Here is a 23,791-nt window from a genome sequence, read left to right as displayed (position 1 = left end):
TACAGTTCTATGAATTTTAACACATATACAGACCGCGTAACCACCACCACAATCAGAATACAGAGCAATTCCATTATCCAAAAAAATGATCTTGTGCTGCCTCTTCATGATTAAAGCCTCCCCTACCCTAACCGCTGGCAACCACTGATCTGTTGTCCATCACTATAGTTTCAACTTTTAAAGAATGTCATATAAATGGATTCATCCAGCACCAAACTTTGAGACTGACTTCTTTCACTCAGCAAGATGCTTTGAAATTCATCCATGTTTCTTCATCTATTAATAGCTCATTCTTTTAAAACTGCTAAAAAGTAGTATATTCCATTAATGGACATATCACACATTGTTTATTCATTCACTCATGTCTATTCATTCATTCACTGAGTGAATGTTTATTTATCCCCTCAGAGTTGAAGGGCATTTAGCTTATTTCCAATTTTTGGCTATTACAAATAGCACAGCTATAAATATTCATGCATAGGTTTTTGTGTGAACATAAATTTTTATCTCTTTATGATAAATATTCAGGAGTGATATTGCTGGGTTGCATGGTAAATGTATATTTAACTTTATAAGAAACTACCAGAAAAACACATCTGAACAAATGTCATCAACATAGCAATATAAGACATCCCCTGAAAAAACCTCCCCAGAGATTCCGCAAATATAAGGACAAATTCCACTTGCTTAGAAATCTGGAGAATGGTAAAGGCTAGAGAAGGACTCCACAAACACTGAATTGAAGAAAAAGAGAAACATGAGGTAGGAAACTTCCATCTTAGGTCAGCTGGTCCTTTCCCCTCCCTGCTCACTGTGCAGCTTGGAGTACTCCAGAGGCAGTGGCCCAGGTCTCTCCGACCAGCGACATAGACTATAAAGGAATTCACAGCAGTGAGTTAGAACCTCACACATACCCGGGCACAGAAACCCAAGTCCGCAAAGACCCTGTGCAGAATACTAGCTGCTAAGGAGTGCTGCATACAAAAGAGACCTGGGGTAGGGGAAGAGAGAGGGAGAGAAACCACTGCAGAACAGCAGCCAAGTGCTGCACTCACTCACTCAAGCCAGTTGTTGTCGGTTGGATTATCTAATGGGAAAGAAACTGGAGGCAGAAAAGCCTCACAGACAAAACAAAATAATTTTTAAAAAGTGGATGAAACAGAACTGCTGTATATATTACTGGAGGGTCCCAGAACTGAAAAGTGAAAAGTGTAAGGAAAACGGGACACTGAATGAGGGAGAGAATTTAAACATATAGAAGTTAGGGAGAAAATTTTGCACAAAAACAAATAGAACAGATAAAGATTCCTGGAGAAGAAACAGGGGAAAGGAAGCTTTCTCCTGGAGGTGAAATAATTACACAAAAAGCTCAACCTTAAAAACTGTACCATAGATCCAGAGCGAGAATCAGATGAAGAACCAAGAAAATTTGATGTTAAACTATAAGTTAAATTTTAAAGGTCCAGAATAAGTTGGATCAAGTGTCAAAAAAGAGCCTTAACACAAAGCCAATCAACAATAAACCCTAGACAAGACATACTGACCTTCAGAGTTAACTCATCAAGATAATAAGATATCTAGATATCAGCAAAAAATTACAAGCCTTACTAAGAAATAGGGAGATATGGCTCAGTTGGGGGAACAAATGAAAAATTCAGAGGAGACACAGAATTTGGAACAACTAATCAACGAAGTTCAAACAAATCTACTAAATCAATTCATGCATAAAGAGATAAAGGATATTAAGAAGACAATGTGTGAACATAAAGAATTTTAAAGTATAAAATGAAACATAACAGAAATTATGGGGATAAAAGGCACAAAAGATGAGATAAAAAATACACTAGAGAGAAGTGGACATGGCTCAACTGATAGAGCATCCACCAACTGTATGGGAGGTCCAGGGTTCAAATCCAGGGTCTCCTGGCCCATGTGGTGAGCTGGCCCACATGCAGCACTGCCGCATGCAATGAGTGCTGTGCCATGCAGGGGTGTCCCCCGCATAGGGGAGCCCCACGTGCAGGAAGTGTGCCCCGCATTGAGCTGCCCCACACGAAGAAAGCATAACCCACCCAGGAGCGGTGCTGCACACACAGAGAGCTGACACAGCAAGATGACACAACAAAAAGACACAGATTCCCAGTGCTGCCGAGAATGCAAGTGGACACAGAAGAACACAGAGCAAATGGACATAGAAAGCAGACAACAGGGGAGGAGAGGGGGAAGAGAAATAATAAAATAAATCTTTAAAAAAAACACACTAGAGGGGAGCAGATATAGCTCAAGTAGCTGAGCACCTGCTTCCCATGTACAAGGTCCCGGATTCAATCTTCTCCAGTACCTCCTAAAATCAAAACAAACAAATAAAAAAACCAACGCACATTGGGGAGCTGATGTAACTCAGTGGTTGAGCACCTGCTTCCCATGACATCCTGGTTTCAATCCCCAGTACCTACTTAAAAAAAAACACTAGAGGCATACAATAGCAAACTTGAACAGGATCAGTGAACTGGAATACAGGGCAATTAAAATCATCAAGTCAGAAGAAGACATAGAGAAAATAATAGAAAAAAATTGAGCAGTGTCTCAGGTATTTGAGAGTGCACAAACATACGCATCATGGGTATCCCAGAAGAAGAAAAGGGAAAAGGGACAGAAAGAATATTTGAGGAAATAATGGCTGAAAACTTCCTAATTCTTATGAAAGACAAACAGACTTCAGCTCCTACAATCTGATTTATTGGACTCACCTCACTCAGCTAAGATGGAGTTGAAGAAGGACAACCACCACACCATGGAGTCTAGAGGGCCTACAACTGAAAGCAAGAGGATTGCATCCAGTATCCATGTGGAATCTGAGCCTCCTCTTGACATAGAGGTGCAACGGACACAACCAATCCAAGGTCCACGGAGAAAAGGTGGCATTGGAGTGGGAAAAGTGGACATGGTAGCTGATGGGTATGGGGAATGGCAGGAAGAGATGAGAGGTGGAGGCGCCTTTGGGACTTAGAGTTGCCCTGGATGGTGCTTCAGGGACAATCACCGGACATTGTAAATCCTCCCAGGGCCCACTGGATGGAATGTGAGAGAGTATGGGCCATGATGTGGACCATTGAACATGGGGTGCAGAGATGCCCAGAGATGTACTTACCAGGTGCAATGGATGTGTCATGATGATGGGAGTGAGGGTTGCTGAGGGGGGAGTGATGAGGTGGGGGTGAAAGGGTTGAATGGGACCTCATATTTTTTTAATGTAATATTTTTACAAAATCAATTAAAAAAAACTAAAAAACAAAAACAAAAACAAAAAGCAAAACGTACTCTAAACAAAAAAAATCCAAAAAAAAGAAAAGAAAGAAAAGGAATCCAAATAGACATAGTCCAAGATACGTACTAATCAGAATGTCAAATGCCAAAAATAGAGAATTCTGAAAGCAGCAAGAGAAAACTGATTCATCACATACAAGGTATCCTCGGTGACACTAAGTGCCAATTTCTCCTCAGAAACCACAGAGGCAAGAAGGCAGTGGTATGATATATTTAAGGTACTTAAAGAGAAAAACTACCAGCCAAAAATTCTTTATCCAGCAAAACTGTCCTTCAGAAATGGGGATAAATTTAAAATATTCACAAACAGAAACGGAAAGAAATAGTCAACCAAAGACCTGTCTTACAAGAATTAGTAAAGGGGGGAATGGATGTGGCTCCATCAATTGGGCTCCCATCTACCATAAAGGAGTTCTAGTGTTCGATGTCCAGGGCCTCCTGGTGAGGGCAAGCTGGCCCATGCAGAGTGCCGGCTCATGCGGGAATGTCACCCCACGCAGGAGTGCCGCCCTGCATGGAAATGCCACCCAGCGTGGGAAAGGTGCCCCGCACAGGAGTGCTGGCCTACGCAAAGAGCTGGCAGAGCAAGATGATGCAACAAGAGACACAGAGGAGAGAGAATAAGAAGACATAGCAGAATAGGGAGTTGAGGTGGCACAAGAGAGTAATCACCTCTCTCCCACTCTGAAGGTCCCAGGATCTAATGAGTCGCCTAATGAGAATACAAGCAGACACAAAAGAACTCACAGCAAATGGACAGAGAGAGCAGACAATGGGGGCAACAGGGGTTGGGGAAAAATAAATAAAATAAATCTTTAAAAAAAAAAGAATTAGTAAACGGGAAAAGACAGGAGAGAGTGACTTGGAGTAGTGTGAAGAAATGAAGATTCAAGGAATATTTTATGTATTGTATCTTTCCAAATTAGTAGGTTATAGGTGTAGGTTGTGCAATATAAACCCCAGGGTGACCACAAAGAAAGTATTTTAGAAATACACAGAAACAGAAATGAGAAAGGGATCAGTCAGACATATCACAAAAGATCAACTATACAGAAAAGGAGGCTGCAATAAAGAAAAAGAGAGAGAAAATATATGACATATAAGACCAACAAAAACAGCTAAAGTAAATATGGCTTTTACAGTAATAACACAATGTTAATGAATTAAACTCCCCAATCAAAAGACACAGATTGGCAGAATGGATAAAAAAACATGATCCAACTATGTGTTGTTTACAAGAGACTCACCTTAGACCCACAGACAAAAGTAGGTTGAAAGTGAAAGGTTAGGGGAAGCTGATATGGCTCAAGCGATGGGCTCCCACCTACCATGTGGGAGGTCCGTGGTTCGGTTCCCAGTGCCTCCTAAAGAAACAAAAGAAGACGAACAGACACAGCAAATGCAAACAAAAAGGGGGTGGGGAGAGATAAATAAGCGAAAGGTTGGAAAAAGATATTCCACACAAATAGTAACCAAAAAAGAGCTGAGGTAGCTATACTAATATCAGACAAAATAGACTTTAAGTCAAAAGCTGTAATAAGGACCCTAAATATTTGTAAGAGAGCCTTCCAATGAGAAATAAATAACAATCAAATATTTATGCACCTAACCAAGGTGCCCCAAAATACATGAGGCAAACACTGGCAAAACTGAAGGAAGAAATAGATGCCTCTACAGTAATTGTTGGAGACTTCAATTCACCACTCCCATCAATAGATAGAACATCTAGACAGAAGATCAGTAAGGAAACAGATAACTTGAATAATATAATAAAATATACAGAACATTGCAACCCAAAACAGCAGGATATACATTCTTCTCAAGTGCACATGGTTCATTCTCCAGGACAGACCACATGTTGGTTCACAAAACAAGTCTCAATAAATTTTAAAAGACTGAAATTTTACAAAGCATCTACTCTGACCATAATGGAATGAAGCTGTAAATCAGTAACAGATGGAGAACTGGAAAATCCACTAAATATATGGAAGCTAAGTAACACATTCTTAAGCAATCAATTTGTCAAAGAAGAAATTGCAAGGGAAATCAGTAAGTATCTTGATACGAATGAAAATGAGAACACAACATATCAAAACTTATGGGATGCTATGAAAGCAGTCCTGAGGGGGGAATTTATAGCTGTAAATGCTTACATTAAAAAAGAACAAAGAGCTAAAATCAAAGACCCATCTACACAAATGCAGGAACTAGAAAAAGAACAGCAAAACTAATCCCAAAGCAAGCAGGAGGAAAGAAATAACAAAGATTAGAGCAGAAATAAATGAAATTGAAAATTAAAAAAAAAAACATTAGAAAGAATTAACAAAACCAAAAGCAGGTTCTTTGAAAAGATCGATAAAATTGACAAACATTTAACTAAACAAAGGAAGAAAAAGAGAGAAGATGCAAATAAATAAAATCAGAAATGAGTGGGGGGACATTGCTACTGACCCCACTGAAATGAAAAAGGATCATAAGAGGGTAATATGAACAACTGTATGGCCAACAAATTAGACAACTAGATGAAATTGAAAAACTCCTAGAAACATACAAACAACCTACAATGATACTAGAAAAAAAATAGAAGCTCTCAACAGACCAATCACAAGTAAAGAGACTGAATTGGTCATAAAACAAAACAAAACAAAAACAAAACTCCCCAAAAAGTAAAGACTGGGACTAGATGGCTTCACAGGTGAATTCTGCCAATTATTCTAAGAAGAATTAATACTAATCCTGCTAAAACTCTTCCAAAAAATTGAAAAGGAGGGAACACTAAACTCATTCTATGATGCCAACATGGCCCTAATACCAAAGCCAGATAAAAATATTACAGGAAAAGAAAATTACAGACCAATTTCTCTTATGAATATAGATGTCAAAATCCTCAACAAATTGAATCCAACAGCACATTAAAAGAATTATACACTATGATAAAGTGTATAATTGAATTATACACTATGATTAAGTGTATAAGGCCCTTGATATTGATGACTATACTTATAAAACTTTTCTTGTCAAATTGAAACCTAGTATTATATATTGCCTAAGAGTTACCTCCTGAAACCCTCCTTGTTGCTCAAATGTGGCCTCTCTCTAAGCCAAACTCAGCATATAAATGTACTACCTTACCCCCACACCCTCCCGTACCCCCACCCCCAGTGTGGGACATGACTCCCGGGGATGAGCCCCCCTGGCACTGAGGGATTATTACCAAGCTCCAACTAGCAATGCATCTGGAAAAAGATCTTGAGCAAAGGGGGAAATGGTAAATACAAATGAGTTTTTGTGGCTAAGAGATTTCAAAGTGAGTCAGGAGGTCATTCCAGAGGTTATGATTATGCACATCTGCGCAGGATTTCATGACTGCCACAATATACAGTGCCTCAAATAGCAGGGCTCCTGAGGGCCCTAGAGACATCTAGACACTATAAGCAAGGCAGACAAATCAGGAATTCGGCACCCTGTCAATTGACCTTACTTTGGAATTTATGCTCCCCAGTGTAACAGACTTAGACTCATTTATAGTTTCCCTATGCGTGACTCTTCTGCCCCTTTTATTGGCACCTATAATTAGCATTATACTTGATAAATGTATGTCCCAGAGACTTAAATCTGTGGTTTGTCCATCTGCCAGTGGAGCCCTGAATCTCAGCAGAGTTGCAATACCTACTTCCCTGTTCATTGGACTCACCCAGGACAAATAACAAGGAGATGATGATGGACAACACCTATCCCAAGGAACAGAATGTCTGCAATTGCAAGCAAGATAGTTCCATTAAAAAAATCTCATCTGCCCCATGGGAGCTAAGTCCCCTCTCAATTAGAAGTAGAGTGGGCATCACCATCCCCAAATCCTCAAGATTGGGGAATAAACAATGGACTAAAGTAGACTTATTATTATTCTACTATAGATTTATTGTTCTAGCAATGGAAGAACTTATATCATTGATATAAAGGCAGAGGCCACCAGAGGTTCTGAGGGGAAGGAGAGGGAAGAATAGGTATAATATGGGGGCATTTTCAGGATATTGGAATTGTCCTGCATGTCCTGCATTATCTTTCAATGACATATACAGGCCATTATATATTTTGTCATAACCTACAAAATTGTGCAGGACAGAGTGTAAACTATAATGTAGCAATACTTCAATATGTGTTCATTAATTGTACAAATGTACCACACTAATGAATGATGTTGTTAATGGAAGAAAGTGTGGGAGGGGGAGGGAGTGGGGCATATGGGAATCCCCTATATTTTTTATGTAACATTTATTTAATCAAACGCTTCTTTTAAAATAAAATTTAAAAATTTAAATACTTGCAAATCAAATCCAACAGCACGTTAAAAGAATTATACTCCATAATCAAGTGGGTTTTATTCCAGGTATGCAAGAGTGATTCAACATAAGAAAATCAATTAATGTGATACACCACATTAACAAAACAAAGGGAGGAAACCACACGATCATCTCAATTGATACAGAAAAGGAATTTGACAAAATCTAGCACCCCTTTTTGTTAAAAAACATTTAGAAAACTAGGACTAGAAGGAAACTTCCTCAACACAATAAAGGGCGTATATGAAAAACCCACAGCTAATATCATACTCAGTGCCGAAAAGACTGAAACTTTCTCCCTAAGGTCAGGAACAAGATTAGGATGCTCACTGTCACCACTGTTATTCAACATTGTACTGGAAGTTCTACCAGAGCGGTTAGACAAGAAAAAGAAATAAAAGGCATCCAACTTGGAAAGGAAGAAGTAAAACTTTCAGTATTTGCAGATGACATGATCCTATATAGAGAAAATCCCAATTATCTACAACAAAGCTACTGGAGCCAATAAATGAATTCAGTAAAGTGGCAGGGTACAAGATTAACACCTCAAAATCAATAGTGTTTCTATACAAAGTAAAGAGCAATCTGAGGCAGAAATCAAGGAAATAATTCCATTTACAATAGCAACTAAATGAATCAAATATCTAGGACTAGCTTTAACCAAGGATGTGAAGGACTTGTACACAGAAAACTATAAATTATTACTAAAAGAAATCAAAGACCTAAATAAGTGTAAGGACCTTCCATGTTCACAGACTGGAAGACTAAATATCATTAAGATTTCCATTCTACCCAAAATGATTTACAAATTCAACACAATCCCAATCAAAGTCCCAAGTCTACTTGGCAAAATAGAAAAGCCAATTATCAAATTTATTTGGAAGAGCGAGGGCCCTGAATGCCAAAAACATCATGAAAAAGAAAGAAGTTGGAGGATTCACATTCCTCCCATATAATTCGATGTTGTTAATTACATATGACATATGTAACATATGACAACGTGGATGAACCTGGAAGACATTATGTTGAGTGAAGAAAGCCATGCATAAAAGGATGAATACTGTATGACTTTGCTGTTATGAACTAAACCTAATGAGCAAAAGCATGGAGTGAAGCTAGAATATAAGTCACCAGAGAAAACAATGTGGTTAGAGAATGGAAAGTTGAAGTTTAATCTGTGTAGAATTGGTAAAAAGTTGTTTATAAATGTCTGGAAATGAATAGAAACGGTGAAAGCACATTATAGAATTGATAATTAGTAGCACTAACATACGGGTATGATAGTGGTTTGTTTTTTGTTTTCTTTTTTGTGGTGTAATAAAAATGCTCTAATATTGATTGAAGTGATGAATGCACAACTTGGTGATTATACCAAATGCCTTTGAGTATACACTTTAAATTGTACGGTTTATGAACAAAAAATAATAGGGTAGGTTGGGGGGAAAGACACCAAATGTAAGATATGGACTATAGTTAGTAGTAATTATTTGACGATGCTCTTTCATAATTTGTTGTAAATGTTTCACTATGCAAGGTGTTTGTGGTAGGGTGCTGTATGGAAACCCTGTATGATGTTATGCATGCTTGGTTTGTAAGTTCACAACTTTTACTAAACATTTATTATATATGTTCATGTATGAATTATATACTTCAATAAATAGTTTTTAAAATGAGAAAAAAATTCTGACTACTAGGGAAGTTTTGCTTGTTTATGCACTTTAAATATAATCTTTACATATATATGTCTTATTTCTACCATTCAAAATCATATTTGTGGGAAGCATACATGGCTCAACTGATAGAGCGTCCGCCTACCATATGGAGGGTCCAGGGTTTGATCCCCAGGGCCTCCTGACTGGTGGGGTACGCTGGGCCACGCACAGTGCTGCCGTGCACAAGGAGTGCTGTGCCATGCAGGGGCACCCCTGCATAGGGGAGCCCCTCGCACAAGGAGTGTGCTCCACAAGGAGAGCCGCCCCACGTGAAAAAGCACAGCCCGCCCAGAAGTGGCACTACACACATGGAGAGCTGACGCAAGATGATGCAACAAAAAAAGAGACGCAGTTTCCTGGTGCCACCTGACAATGCAAGTGGACGCAGAAGAACACACAGCAAATGGACAGAGAGAGCCGGCAATGGGGGGCGGGGGGTGGGGAGAAGGGGAGAGAAATAAATAAATCTTTTTAAAAAATCATATTTGTGAGTCTCATTCATGTTATGTAGCAATAGTTCATTTTTTTCATTTTTGAAAAGTATTCCACTGTATATACCACAATTTATCCATTCTATTGCTGAAATAGATTGCTTCCTGTTTTACATCAGGAAGTGGAATTGTTGCTTGAGTTAGATACTGAAAAACAGTTTTCTAATGTGACAACTTGTCAATATTTTAACTTTAAACATCCTGGTAGGTATATGGTATCTTACTGTGGTATTAACTTGAATTTTTCTGACTAGTGATGTTAAGAACCATTACAAATACTTATTGGCAATTTAGAATATCCTCTTTTGTGAAGTGCCTGTTCAAATCTTTTGCCTTTTTTTTTAATGAGTTGTCTTCTTGATTTTTAGGAGTTCTTTATATTTACTGGATATGATTTTTCATTGAGTATATGCATTATAAATGTCTTTTCTCACCTGCAGCTTGCCTTCTCAATTAATGATATTTAAATAAAATACCATTAATTTTACTAAAGTCCATTTAGCAATATTTTCATTTGTTTAGGGTTTTGCCATGTTTAAGAAATAACATGAACCCCCCAAAAAATACTTTTCTATAAAAAATTTATACTTATGATAATGCACTACCATCACCTCTTTGTTTCCAAACATTTATAATCAACCATATTAAAACTTTTACACAAATTAAGCATCAGCTCCCCATTCTCTACCTTCATTCTATCTCCTGGTAACCTATATTCTAGATATTAACTCCATGAGTTTGCTCATTATATTTAGTTCACATTAGTGAGATCATACATTACCTGTTCTTTTGTGTCTGGCTTATTTCACTCAACACAATGTCCTTTATGTTCATCCATGTTGTAGCCTGCATGGGGAATTCATTTCTTCTTATAGTTTGGCAGTTCCTCAGGAAGCTAAGTATAGAACTCCTAGATGACCCTGCAATCCCGCTACTAGGTATATACTCAGAACTGAAAGCAGGAATATGAACAGACGTTTGCACACCAATATTCATAGCAGCATTATTCACAATATTCAAAAGATGGAAGCAACCCAAGTGTCCATCAACTGATGAATGTATAAACAAAATGTGGTATATACATACTATGAAATATTATTCAGCTGTAAGAAGAAATGAAGTCCTGATGAATGTGACAACATGGATGAACTGCTTTTTAAAAAATGCTCACATTTTCTTGTTTAAAAAAGAAATGCAAAATAAAATGGGATACCATTATTTGCACATCTGATTTATAAAAAAAATGTTAATCGATAACACCAAGTATTGATGAGGGTATTGGAGAAACTGGTACCTCATACATTATTGTGTGGTCATGTAAAATGAAACCACCTCTCTGTAGGGAAATCAAACAGTATCTATTAAAATTTTAGATGTGTATAAGATGTGCACGCCTTCTTACCCAGCGATTCCACTTCTAGGAATCTAACCTCAAGAAATATTAGCACAAATGTTCATTGATACATGTACAAGAATTTTCATTGCTTCAAAATTTGAATAGCAAAACACTGGAAATAATCTGTGTCCATCAATAGGGGACTACTTCAATATACTATGGCACATCCATATAATAAAGTACACACAAAAAAGTGTATCAGAGATCTTTATTTACTGACAAGGAAATAAGGTGCAAAATATTTAACCATTAAGCAAGTTACACAGCACTATCATAGAATGATTACAATTTGGCTAAAAAGAAAAAAAAACTAAAAAGGAAAAGGATGTCTCCATATATATAGATATGTATCCTCTCAGTCATTTTCTATACCTTTTCATGTTGTATGCCAATGTTTGCAAATGCATGGGAAGATGCTTGAAAGGATACATGCCAAACTGCTAACAGTGACTTCCTCTGAAGAATAAGTTTGAGGGTTCAAATCTTTTATTCACTTCTACATTGTTTGAATTTGTTGCATCTAGCATTTTTGTAATTAAACATATATTTTTTTAGAAAGGCAAGTAGATGTAGCTCAGTGGTTAAATGCCTGCTTCCCATGTATAAGGTCCTGGGTTCAATCCCTGGTACCTCCTAAAAAAATCCCTGATAAGAGGTTCCTGTTTTACTTTTGTTTTTAAAGATGAAGGAAGCTCATGCCAAAATGTTGAATATTTAAGTGTCATATTCATACAGGTGATACGCAAATCTATCTTCAGTTCTGACCTTTCTCACAAGCCAATTCTGCATTTACAACTAACTGCCTGCTAGTGTTTCTACTTGCATATCTTGCCATGCCTTCAAACTCATATCAAAAATTAAATTCATTATCAGCACAATATTCCAGCTCCAGTTCCTGGTCTTCCTATTTCTGTTAAAAGCACCAGTCTTCTGTTACTTGAGCTTGAAGGTTTGGATACATCGTATACCCTTTCCTCCCTTAATAGAAAAAAAAAAGTTTTCAAGTTTAGGGTGTTTATTTCCTTCTTCAATATCTTACATGTCTCTCCTATCCATTCTGTTGCCTCTTTACTTCAGGCCCTTCACTCAACAACCATTTGTTGGGCACATATTATATATGTGCTAGGCACTGTTTTAGGTGCTGGTAATAGTGCACTAAGATTTATAGTGTGGTGAAAGAGGAATAATGTACCAGTAAACAAACAATTATGCATTAATATTTATAGAGTGCCTTTACTTGGCACTGTGCTAAGCACTTCGAATGTTAATTTGTCCAATATTCCTAATGGCCCTGTGACATAGGCACTATTTTTTATCTCCATTTTACAGTTGGAGAAACTGAAGCACAGGGATTATAAGTAAGTAGTTCAAGGTCATATTGCTAGTAAGAGGCAGAGCCAAGATTTTAACTTAAGCAGGCTGATGTTACAGTCTGTCCTCTTAACTGCTATTCTATACTGCTTGTCATATAAGGAAACCTCAGTTGATGTTGAGGACTACAGTGAAAGTCAAACAAGGTAATATGATAGTGACTTAGACAGTTGGTGCTAATTTAGAAAGGGCCTCTCTGAAAGGTGGTATTTTTTCATTTTTAAAAATCTCCTTATTGTAAAATAAAGCAAGGATACAAAAGCCACACAAATATATTTAAATGGCTTATTGAATTATTGTAAGGCAAACAGTAGTCAGGTCACGAAACAGATCTCCATCCGTCCTAGAAGTCCCTCCATATGTCTTGTCACCACTCACAACCCCACCCTCCTTCCATAATGAGTAACCACTATCCTGATGTTCATAGTAATCAGTTCCTTGCAGGTTTTTAAAATAGTTTAATCACCAAATACACATTCTTAGACACTCTTAGTTCTTACAGAAAAGGTGGGCTAAATGATTGATTCCCTCCAACTGAGCAGTTTTCAAGATAATTAAATAGTTGCTCATCATGAAAGGAGATATTTGACCTGAGATCTGAATGACAAGAGGAGCCATCTATTCAAAGATCTGGAGGAAGAGTTCCAGGCAGGGGGATCAGATAGTACAGAGGCACTGAGGAAGGAGTGAGCTGCATATGTTCAAGGAACACAGACCAGCACAGCCATATTACTTTTACTCCTACCTGTGGAAATATCTCATATCTATTACCCTCCTCTCCATTCTTACTACTACACCACACTGCATTATAGACTGCATCTACATTTCATAATTGGTCTCATTGGTAAAATAAGGTTCATTTAATGGGGGAGGGGGAGGGGTGTTTGCTGGGAAGTATTGCTGGACACCAAAGAGCACTTTCTTTGTAGTCAGACCTGGATTTGAGTCCCAGCTCTGCCACTTGCTAGCTATGTGATCTAGGGAAAATTATATAACTTCCTTGATCCTTGGTTTCCTTATCAATTAAAAAAATCATAATAGTAACACTTTTTATACACAGTTGTGACAATTAAATGAATATATAATATATAAGCTTTAGAATGTGGATTACAGTAAGACTCAGTAAATAGTCTTTTAAAAAAACTTTATTTTGAAATAATTTCAAACTTAAAGGACAGTTGCAAAAATAATACAAACCCCGTAGATTTTAAAAAATTATTCCCACCATGCCTCTTGCAGAAACCCCAGGTTTATAGATGAAAACCTGAGTAAACCCTCTGTCATTACTAAGAGCTATCATAGAGGCATCTGAGAACATCTTCTAAAACCTCGGGATCCAGCAGGGATCTTCAAAGAGGTTCCTGACACCACATCCCTCTAGCCTAGCAGAGTCCCTTCGACAAGACTAATTGTGGACCAGGGAGGCCCTTGGTTGATCAATAAGGTTTTTCCAAACAACTTTTACATGTCTGATCACCAGTTCTCCAACCTTAATGGACCTCTGGAGATACTTCATCACTCTCAGTTCATCCAGATCAGTAATTATCTCCCAGGTACACTAGATTCCTCCCCCATTCCATGCGCAGCCACTTCAGTGTTACTGTCTCCAGGATCCCTGCCTTCACTGTCCTCTTTCTCTCTGCTCCCATAGTCCTACAACACTGCTAGAGGGAGAATCAGTCCAACCAATATAAATTCACGCTGTCCAATTTCATCCTGGCCCTCACAGCTGCTCAGTAACCCTTTTATTTGTCTTGTACATCCCCTGGCACTTTCCCTACAGAGGATGTTTCAGATCTTCCTCTTCTTAAATTTTAGCTCCTCCTGTTCTCACTCCTTCGGAGTAATACACACACTTTCATTACATACTTGATAATCCAGTAACATTGTTTTAAAACTTTTTTATGGAGAATTTAAAACATGTACAAAAGAAGACAGAATAGTATAATGAATCCCCATTTACCAAACACTCAGCTGCAACTACTATCAACTCTTGGGCAATTTTGTTTCATCTATACCCCCATACACTTCCTCTCTCCCATATTATTTTGAAGCAAATCGCAAACACAATAGCATTCCACACCTAAATATTTCAGTATATAATTCTAAAAGGGAGGGAAAAAATAAAATAAAAAAGGGAGGGAACCTTTTAAAAAATTGTAATCACAATATACCATTAGGACACATAAAATAAACAATAAATTCTTAATACAATCAAATCAAATTAATATTCAAATTTCCAATAGTCTCATAAATTTTTTTTTTAGTTTTTTGATTCACTGACCAAATAATGGTCATGTATTGTGATTGGTGGAGATGTATTATATGTTACTTTTAAACTAAAAGTTCTCCATATTTTTTTCCTTGTAATTTTTTTGTTGAAGAAATCAGGTTGTTTTTCAGTAGAGTTTCACAGACTCTGGATTTTGCTAACTGCTTCTCTGTTGTGTAGTTTAACATGTTCCTTTGACTCTGTATGTCCTGTATATTGGCAAAATCAATAACATCTTCACAATGCTTCTTCTATAGTCATTGTTCTGTTTTCAGTGGTGTGGGGAAACTGTCCATGTGACCAAGGAAATGGAAGGTATCTGGCTTGGAGAGTCACTCAGGAAGGAGCTGGGACCTCTTTAGCAGGGCTGCAACAGATGGTTGGGGTCAAAGCTCAATAAATAGTAACAGGGCCAGGCAAGACAGGATGGGTGAGGGGCCATGTAGTCTCAGATTTCAACTGAGCTGGTAAGTAGAGCGGGAGAGGCAGGGGAGTAATGATCAGGCTGAAGTCAGAACTGGAAAAGGAGAAGGAGCAATTGAGGCAGCACCTGGGATTATATCTTAGGGAATTATTCTACTCAACATACTTTTCTAAATACATCTTCTTCATTCCCACTCCTGTGTCTTTATCCATAATATATCCTCTGCTTGTAATACCATCTCCTTTCTCTCCACCTAACCAAAATCCTACTTTAACAACCAGTACAAGTTCCCTTCTCTCCATATTTTTTGCTTGTAGATTCATAAAATATCTCTGGAAGGATATACATGAGACCAACAGCATCGGCTGCCTTCCTAGGAAACGAAATGTACAGCTAGAGGACAGGGATGGAAGGGAGAGATTACTGATTTGTTGTAGAAGGGAGAGTTAATTTGATAAAAATGTCTAATATGAAGTCTGTGGAAGTAGAAGCAGGGGGAACTGGAATTTGGAGTTTGAGGAGAAAGAGAAAGGTTTGTAACAGCCTTTGTGGGAAGAATGCCAGGGAATGCATGAGACAAAAGGGTTGCTGAGCAGCTGCAAGGGCCAAGTTGTATGCTTGGTTCTCCCTCCAGCAGTGTTCTAGAACTATGAGAGCAGAGAGAAAAAGGACAGTGGAGGCAGGGATCCTGGAGACAGTAACATTGAAGTGGCTGCCCATGGAGTGGGGGAGGATGAAGGAGGAATCTAGTATAATTGGGAGATAATTACTGATCTGGATGAAGAGAAGTAGAGTGTCTAAGGCTCCACTAAGGTTAAGAGATCAGGCAATCAGAAATGGAAAAGTCGTTTAGAGAAGCCTTATGTCAATGAAGATATCACTGATTAACCAAAGGCCTCCCGGGTCCCCAGCTTGTTAAAGAGACTCTGGTTGGCTAGAGGGGTGTGGTGTCAGGCTCCTCTTCGAAGATCCCTGCTAGGTCCTTATGTTTTAGATGTTCTCAAATGGTTCTAGGACAGCTCTTAGCAGTGACTAGGGTTTCAATAGCTGTGTGACCTCAAGCATGCCATTTCCTTCTTTAGCCTTGGCTTCTTCATCTATAAAAAGTTGGGATAATGAGACGAAGCAGGTGAGAAGATTAAGATAATGTGAGTAGAAATACCTAACAGAGTAGCATTTTATACATAATACTTTTACCAAATCAACAAGTAGATACAATCTCCCTTAATCTTGAAGCTGATGCAATGGTGTGGTAAAAACATTATCACTTTATAGTCTAGCAAAATCTCACTGTCAAGTCCTATTTTCCTACTGAAAGATTATAAAATTGGTTACTGGAGATGTGACCCCCCTCTCCAAACAAACAAAAAACACTCCAAATTTCCTCAAAGGCAAAGGTGAAAGTTTTTGATGAAGTGTAAAGTAGTACTAGTAGTAACAGCACACACTTATACTGTACTAACTATATGCCAGACACTGTCCTACCTATTTGTTAGCTATTATGACTATAATACCAAGATCTGGCCCTCAGAGGAAAGATATGACCTCAAGATAAAATTGTGAGTCATTTGCATGTAGGTAGTATAGTATTTAAAGCCTTGGACATAACAGAGTGTCTAGAAGAAAGTTACATAAGAAGAAGACAGAGAGCCTAGATTGAGTCCTGAAGAACTTCATTATTGAATGATCAGGTAAAAAAGGAGTCTGCAAAGGAGACTGAAAGGAATGACTAGAGAAGTAGGAGGACAACCAAGAGGAGCGATGGGTCATAGGAGCCAATGTGTGAAAATATTTCAAGGAAAAAACAATCAAATTCTGTCAAATTCTGCTTGAGAGGTCAAGACAGATGAGGACTGAATATATCCATTGGATTTAGTGACTTGGTGTTCAATGGTAACTTTATTACCATATATCTAGTGGGTTGGAAGTCAGATCAGACATTGCTAAGAATTGAGTAGGATGAAGGAAATGGAAAATATACTTATTTTAAGAAGTTTGGTTATAAAGGAGAGAAGGAAGTTAAGCACTAGCTGGAGAGGGATATAAACCTAAAGGATTTTTTTTTGTTAAGATTGGAGAGACTTGAACATTTTTAAATGTCAATGAAAATATTTCATTGAGAGGGAACGGTTGAATAAACAGTTAAGAGGAGGGAAAATAATTTAAGGTTTCTGGGAAAGTGTGAAGGGATAAGATACAAAGCTCAGGGGGGAAGAAATAAGAAGTGTAAAAAGAGGCAGGGAGAAGTTTTGTACTAATGTGAGCAAATGTGTAAATATGATGGGGGCAAGTGGGTGATTAAATGACAATGCACGCAAAGCACTTAACAAAGTACCTGGCATACAGTTTGTACTAGAAATAGTAATTGTGGTAATTGTTGTTGCTGTCATCATTAATGTGATATATCTGCCTGAAAATTTTTTTACCTTTTAGGTTTTGGGCTATGTAAAACGAACTAGTACGCCACTTTATTAATGCTGTAAGTTTGACATTTTATAAACCAAGTTTATATATAAGGGTTCTTGAACTTTTTTATTTCTCACCTTTGTCCTCTCCAGGAATTCTGGATAGTTGTTGGTCCCCTGATTTTGAAAAGATAGGAAAAAAGCCCACTAAAGTGGCTATAAATGTATATATCTATCAATCGTTAGACTGACAGATATATGGGTGTATATATGATATAAGGGTGTATATATGGGTATATATGTAAAATTAATCAAGGTGTATGTACATTTACGATTAGTGCACTTCATGTGCTTTTCTCTATGAATTTTACACCTCTGAAATATAAAAAATAAAAATTTTTAATGTCTGCCAAAGCCCCTATCCATGCCAAATCACCCACGGAAGAATTACATTAAGAGTAAGCTGCTCCCCAGATTAGGAAGGACCTGAAAGGTTCAGTTCAAAGGGAAACTTTATTTGCACTTTAAATTCATCAAATGAGAGCACAGGGTATAACCAGAATTGTTGAATAGTCTGAAGGAAGGTCCAGCCTCTGATCAAATTTTTCTGTGAGGTAGAGGTCATAATTCCCTGGATGCATTTCCTAATATCCCCTAATCTTGCCTCCAAATTCTCAACCATGCTATGCTGTAATCCTTCACTTTCCCTGCCCAAGTCCATTGCTTTGAGCCCATCTTACTCTTAGCTCCCAAAGAGACCCCATGCTCCTTGAGCCTGAATTGAGACAAGGGGGTGCTATGAAAAGAACTTGAGGTCACCTGAGATTTGGTGAGCATACTAGTTTGGTGTTTCCTGGAGTTTTCACTCTCTTTTAAATCTTGTTAAAAATCCTTGACCTAGGCTTCAAATTCCTAATCTATCCACACTCTACTTAACTAATATTCTCATCCCCTCCCTTACACTTACCCTCTTGTATGTTAATAGTGGTTACAACCAACAAAGGGATTGAGCTTGGAGGGAAGCTGAAGAGAACCATTTACTTCTCATTCTACATACTTCTGCACTGAGGTTTTTTTGTTTTTTTTTTTTTACAATGGCAATGTATTACTTGTGCAATTTAAAATAAAACACACACATACATAAAATACTTTCTGCCAGAGTCTGACTCTCCTTAATCTTCTATACCATTCAAATTGCCTATTCCTCAAATTTCCATTCAAAATGTACTTTTTAATCCTCACACTTACAGTCGATTGATTTTCAGCTAGAGCACCAAGACAATTCAATAGAGAAATAATAATCTTTTCAACAAATGGTGCTTGCTAGGATAACTAGACACCCACATACAAAAGAACAAAGTTGGACCCCTGCCTCACACTATATGCAAAAGTGAACTCAAAATAGATCAGAGACCTAAATGTAAAAGCTAAAACTATAAAACTCTTAGAAGAAAACAGAAGTAAATCCTCATGAACTTGAATTAGGTAGTAGTTTCTTGGATACGACATCAAAATTTAAAATGTTTTATACATCAAAGGAAATGAAAAGACAAATCATTAAATGGAAGAAAATACTGCAAATTGTATCCAATAAGGGACTTGCATCCAGAACATACATATAAAAAAAAAACTCTTACAACTCAACAATAAGATACAACAATTAAAAAGTGGGCAAAGGATTTGAATAGACATTTCTTCAAAGAAGATATACAGATGGCCAACAAACACATGAAAAGATGCTCAAAATCATTACCATCAGGGAAATGCAAGTGAAAACCAAAATGAAATACAACTTCATACCTACTAGGATGGCTATAATAAAAAGATAATAACAAGTGTTGACCAGGTTGTGGAGAAATTGGAATTCTCATATGCTACTCGTGGGAATGTAAAATGATGCAGCCACTTTGGAAAGCAGTCTGGCCATTCCTCAAAGGTTAAAGAGAGTTACCATATAACTCAAAAATTCCAATCCTAGGTATGTGTGTGTATATATATATATATGTACATATATGTGTATATACACACACACACACCCAAGAGAAATGAAAATATGTCTACACAAAAACTTACATGCAAATGTTCATAGGAATGTTATATATAAATAGCTCAAAAGTGGAAACAAACCAAATGTCCCTCAACTGATGAATAGAAAAATATGTTATATATCTATACAAAGGATTATTTGGCCATAAAAAAAAGGAATGAAGTATTGATACATGCTACAACATGGATGAACTTCAAAAATATCATGCTAAGTGAGAATAGACAGTCAAAAAAGACCACATATTATATGATTTCATTCATACGAAATGTCCAGAATAGGCAAATCTACAGAAAGTAGATTAATGGTTACATAGGCTGTGGGTCTGGAGAGAAATGGGGATGATGTCTAATGGGTACAGAATTTCTTTTTGAGGTGATGAAAATGTTCTAAAATTGATTATGGTTGCACAACTCTATGACTATATTAAAAACCACTGAACTATACACTTTAAATGGGTGAACTGTATGTATGTGAGTGACATCTCAATAAAGCCGCAAAGAAAAATGTACTTCTTCCGTGGAGTCTTCCCTTACTACTGTCCACGTTAATCTCTCTATTCTCTCAACAGCTACAGCTCTTAAAAACTGTACTGTACACATTAGCATTCAGTTAAACTGCCTTACAATTTTTATTATTATTTCATGCAAGTTGGCCTTTACTTTCCAGCCAGATTGTAATTTTCTAGAGAGGAATGAATAAGTCTTCTGTTGGTCAAATATCTCTAAACTACCTAACACATATCTGGACACATAATAAGTATTCAATAAATGGCAAAGAATAGACTGAATGTGCATATGCTTGTTTTCACATGTGTGCTGAACACACGCAGAAGCTGGAAGAAAATGAATACAATCTTAGATAGTGAGGTGAGAGAATGACACTATGTGAATCTGCAGAACACAAGATTTATTTAAGGGAAAAAACAGCACGGTTTGGACACTTTTGTTCTCCCCTCCTTCAGCCTGCTGCTGCTCAATGACACCATAAGACCAACCATATCCTGGTCTCTGAGATCCTAAGGGAGTCACTGAAGTCCTATCTAGACGCTCGGCTGTCTGGTGTCACTATTCCCCCATTACTTCCTCCTCTTCCTCCTCCTCTGTCCAGCTCAAATCATCATCTGAATCCTCAGATTCTTCCTCATCCATCTCTAACCCATCCCCTGCCCTAGCCTTCTCAGCTAGTGCATCGGGGTGCTCCAGCTGGGCCCAGGATCCTGGGTCAGCCTTGACCAGGGAGATTTCAACCCGAGATGGCATCAAGGAGACAGAGCTCTGCTCCACGTTTATGACCTAAGGAGGAGGGAAAGATAGAGGAACACAGAAGAGAGAAAGAGGAAATCAAAGGGTTTGGGGTCACAGGTGGGGTGATGATGAATGACAGGGAAAAATTAGGACAGAAAAATGTAAACAGGAAAAAAAGATATGGGAAGAATAAGACAGAGAGAGAGAGACAGAGAGAGACAGAAACAGAGAGAGAGATAAAAGAGAATATCAAAGCAAATGAAGAGAAAATCTCCACTTTCCCACTACAACTCCTTCCCTTAAGATACCCTCTATGTAATATATCTGGTCATTCTTTTTACCCAGTCTGCCTCCCCCTCCTGTGCCCCCTTAACTTCACTTACCCCCCAGAGCTTCATCTGTGCTTGGAACACACGGTTACCATCAAAGACAATGTGGACATGAAGCTGAGAGAAAAGAATTACAGGGGTAGTAACAATTCCAGGACTTCATAACAAGCTATTAACCGCAGAGAACTAGGCCAGAGGTATAAGCCCCACCTCACGGACCAGCCAGACAACCGTGACCATTATAATAGCTCTACCTTCCTCTCCAAGGACTATGGAGACTCTAGGTTAACTGGGCATAGCCCCTCTTCCAGTAAGACTGTCATTATGACCCAACTCAATAGCCTCCCAACCAGCATCAGATGATTCCTCACCTCAGTATGACTGGCCTTCACCCAGTTGAATGCAGGCAGTGGCATCTGGCCATACACAGTCACCACTACTAAGGAATCTGTCTGGTGCCAATCATGGCGGCAAGATGCTGGCAGCTAAAGATAAGATGTGAAATGAGGATGGTCAGAATGAAATCTTAATCCAAGGGGAATCCTTATGGTATATGTGGAGAAGAGAGAGAAATCTCAGGGAGATTAGTACTACATCATACTGCAAAGTTTCTGGGCGGTTAAGAGATAAGGAGCAGAATCTTATTTGGTCTATACTAAAACGAGAAGATAGGGAGCTTGGCCATAGGTAAAGGGAGGCAAGGTTATCTCTAGGATTGGGTTTTAATCAAGAGTTCAGGAAAGGTGGGGCTTACCTGCTTTCCCCAGTCATGTCTGCCAACTCTGCATCCTGGCTGTGCCAGGAATGCCCCAAAATCCAGGGTCTGGTTGCCACAACAGCTCCAAGATTTCATCCTGAGGTAGGAAGATTATCAGCTGACTCTCCCTTTTCCCCCCAAGCGTCCACTCCCATCTTATGATCAATATTGGGAGAAACTTCTCTCACAGCGTACCCAGTCCCTTCCCTCACCCCTCATGGAATCGAGGTGCTCCTGGGTGGTAGGTACATGGAGTAGCATCACTCTCAGGGCCCTGGTAAACCTAAGAAGAATAAGGGAGAATCAGGAAAAAAAAAATCAGGTCATTCTAAGGCATACCCAGTTCAACCTCATATCCATACCCAGTCATCCCTCAGGTATAGCACCTCTCAGCCACATGCTTGAGCCCCCAAAACTTACTCACAGCATCACATCCTGGGTTCTGGCAGCTGGAACCCATCTTGATCAGACTACTGTCAAGTCCTAGGAAAGGGAAACAGAGTCAGGAACCTATCCAATTCCCCCTACCAAATTGCCCCTTCCACTAAATCCCAGTCTTTGAAGCCTGTCCTATTAAGGTCCCACCTACCTGCCCCAGGTTCCTGGACTAGTTCTTTCTGTTCCAGTGCCATTTCCAGTGCTTGGGATATATTTAGTGGCAGCAGCTTCAGAGGTAACTCTGACCTAGGGGTTATGGGTGAATGATTTAATCCGAATCATTAACAATAATCAGGGAAGCGGACTTGGCCCAGCGGTTAGGGAGTCCTTCTACCACATGGGAGGTCCGCGGTCAAACCCTGGGCCTCCTTGACCCGTGTGGAGCTGGCCCATGCACAGTGCTGATGCACGCAAGGAGTGCCGTGCCACACAGGGGTGTCCCCCACGCAGGGGAGCCCCATGCAAGAAGTGTGCCCCGTAAGGAGAGCCGCCCAGCAAAAAGAAAGTGCAACCTGCCCACGAATGGCGCCGCACACACAGAGTTGACGCAGCAAGATGACGCAACAACAAAGAGACACAGATTCCCATGCTGCTGACAACAATGGAAGTGAACAAGAACACGCAGCAAAATGAGAACAGACAACTGGGGGGGAGGGGAGAGAAATAAATAAAATAAATCTTAAAAAAAAAAATCACCAGCTCCAACACTCCCACCAGTGGTGTGGAGTCAAAGAAGTCAGGTGAAAGTAGGGCGGGGTTGGAGGAGTTGGGCAGCAACTCCAATGTTAAGCTCCATCTTTGTGGCCATCCCAAATACCTGAACCCTGGGAAAATCCCCAAGGCTTCTCTTACCCATCTTCTAAGTTGCTCTAACTGTATTTGTCTGCAGAAATGTGTCATTTCCTCTTCCTCTCCAGTCCTTTTGATCCTATTTAACTATCTGATTCTTGACCTCCACTTTCCCAATAGTTCTAGTCATCCTCATCTCCCTCTATGAAGTAACTGTAGACTTAATATGATGCTCATCCTTACAATTTCCACAAAATTAATTTCTTTTACTCTGCCACTTCCTAGCTGCCAATGCTACATCTTTTTCTTGATGATGAACTTAAAAAAGCTCTTTTTTTTTAACGAAGTCATTCTCAACAATCCCCCTTGTGTTATATACTAAGCATATAGTTGTGAGGAGCTTTCTAGTCTGTTGACTAGTCCATCACCACCCCGTATCATCCCAGAGC

The 23,791-nt window shown here is 38.7% G+C and overlaps 1 protein-coding gene across 3 annotated transcripts in view; it reads right to left on the bottom strand.

Moving 5' to 3' along the window:
- ITGB1BP2 (integrin subunit beta 1 binding protein 2) overlaps positions 1 to 23,791 on the bottom strand; it is a 41,381-nt gene that overhangs the window by 16,106 nt on the left and 1,484 nt on the right. The window contains exons 5-11 of one of the 3 annotated variants that reach the window (XM_058291351.1): positions 22,705 to 22,799; positions 22,540 to 22,598; positions 22,328 to 22,398; positions 22,113 to 22,212; positions 21,730 to 21,843; positions 21,413 to 21,475; positions 11,458 to 12,244 (exon numbers count right to left, since the gene is read on the bottom strand). In XM_058291351.1, the coding sequence (XP_058147334.1) occupies positions 12,200 to 12,244; positions 21,413 to 21,475; positions 21,730 to 21,843; positions 22,113 to 22,212; positions 22,328 to 22,398; positions 22,540 to 22,598; positions 22,705 to 22,799 (547 nt within the window). In that variant the 3' untranslated portion in view covers positions 11,458 to 12,199. Of the gene's footprint in view, positions 1 to 11,457; positions 12,245 to 20,670; positions 21,078 to 21,412; positions 21,476 to 21,729; positions 21,844 to 22,112; positions 22,213 to 22,327; positions 22,399 to 22,539; positions 22,599 to 22,704; positions 22,800 to 23,791 lie in introns of those variants that run through there. The other 2 variants (XM_058291348.1, XM_058291350.2) reach the window with 2 other exon arrangements.

Source organism: Dasypus novemcinctus, chromosome X (genome assembly GCF_030445035.2).
Source record: "Dasypus novemcinctus isolate mDasNov1 chromosome X, mDasNov1.1.hap2, whole genome shotgun sequence".
Lineage (NCBI taxonomy): Eukaryota > Metazoa > Chordata > Mammalia > Cingulata > Dasypodidae > Dasypus > Dasypus novemcinctus.
The sequence above is the reverse complement of the archived record's forward strand: the minus strand, read 5'-3'. Positions and strand labels throughout refer to the sequence as shown.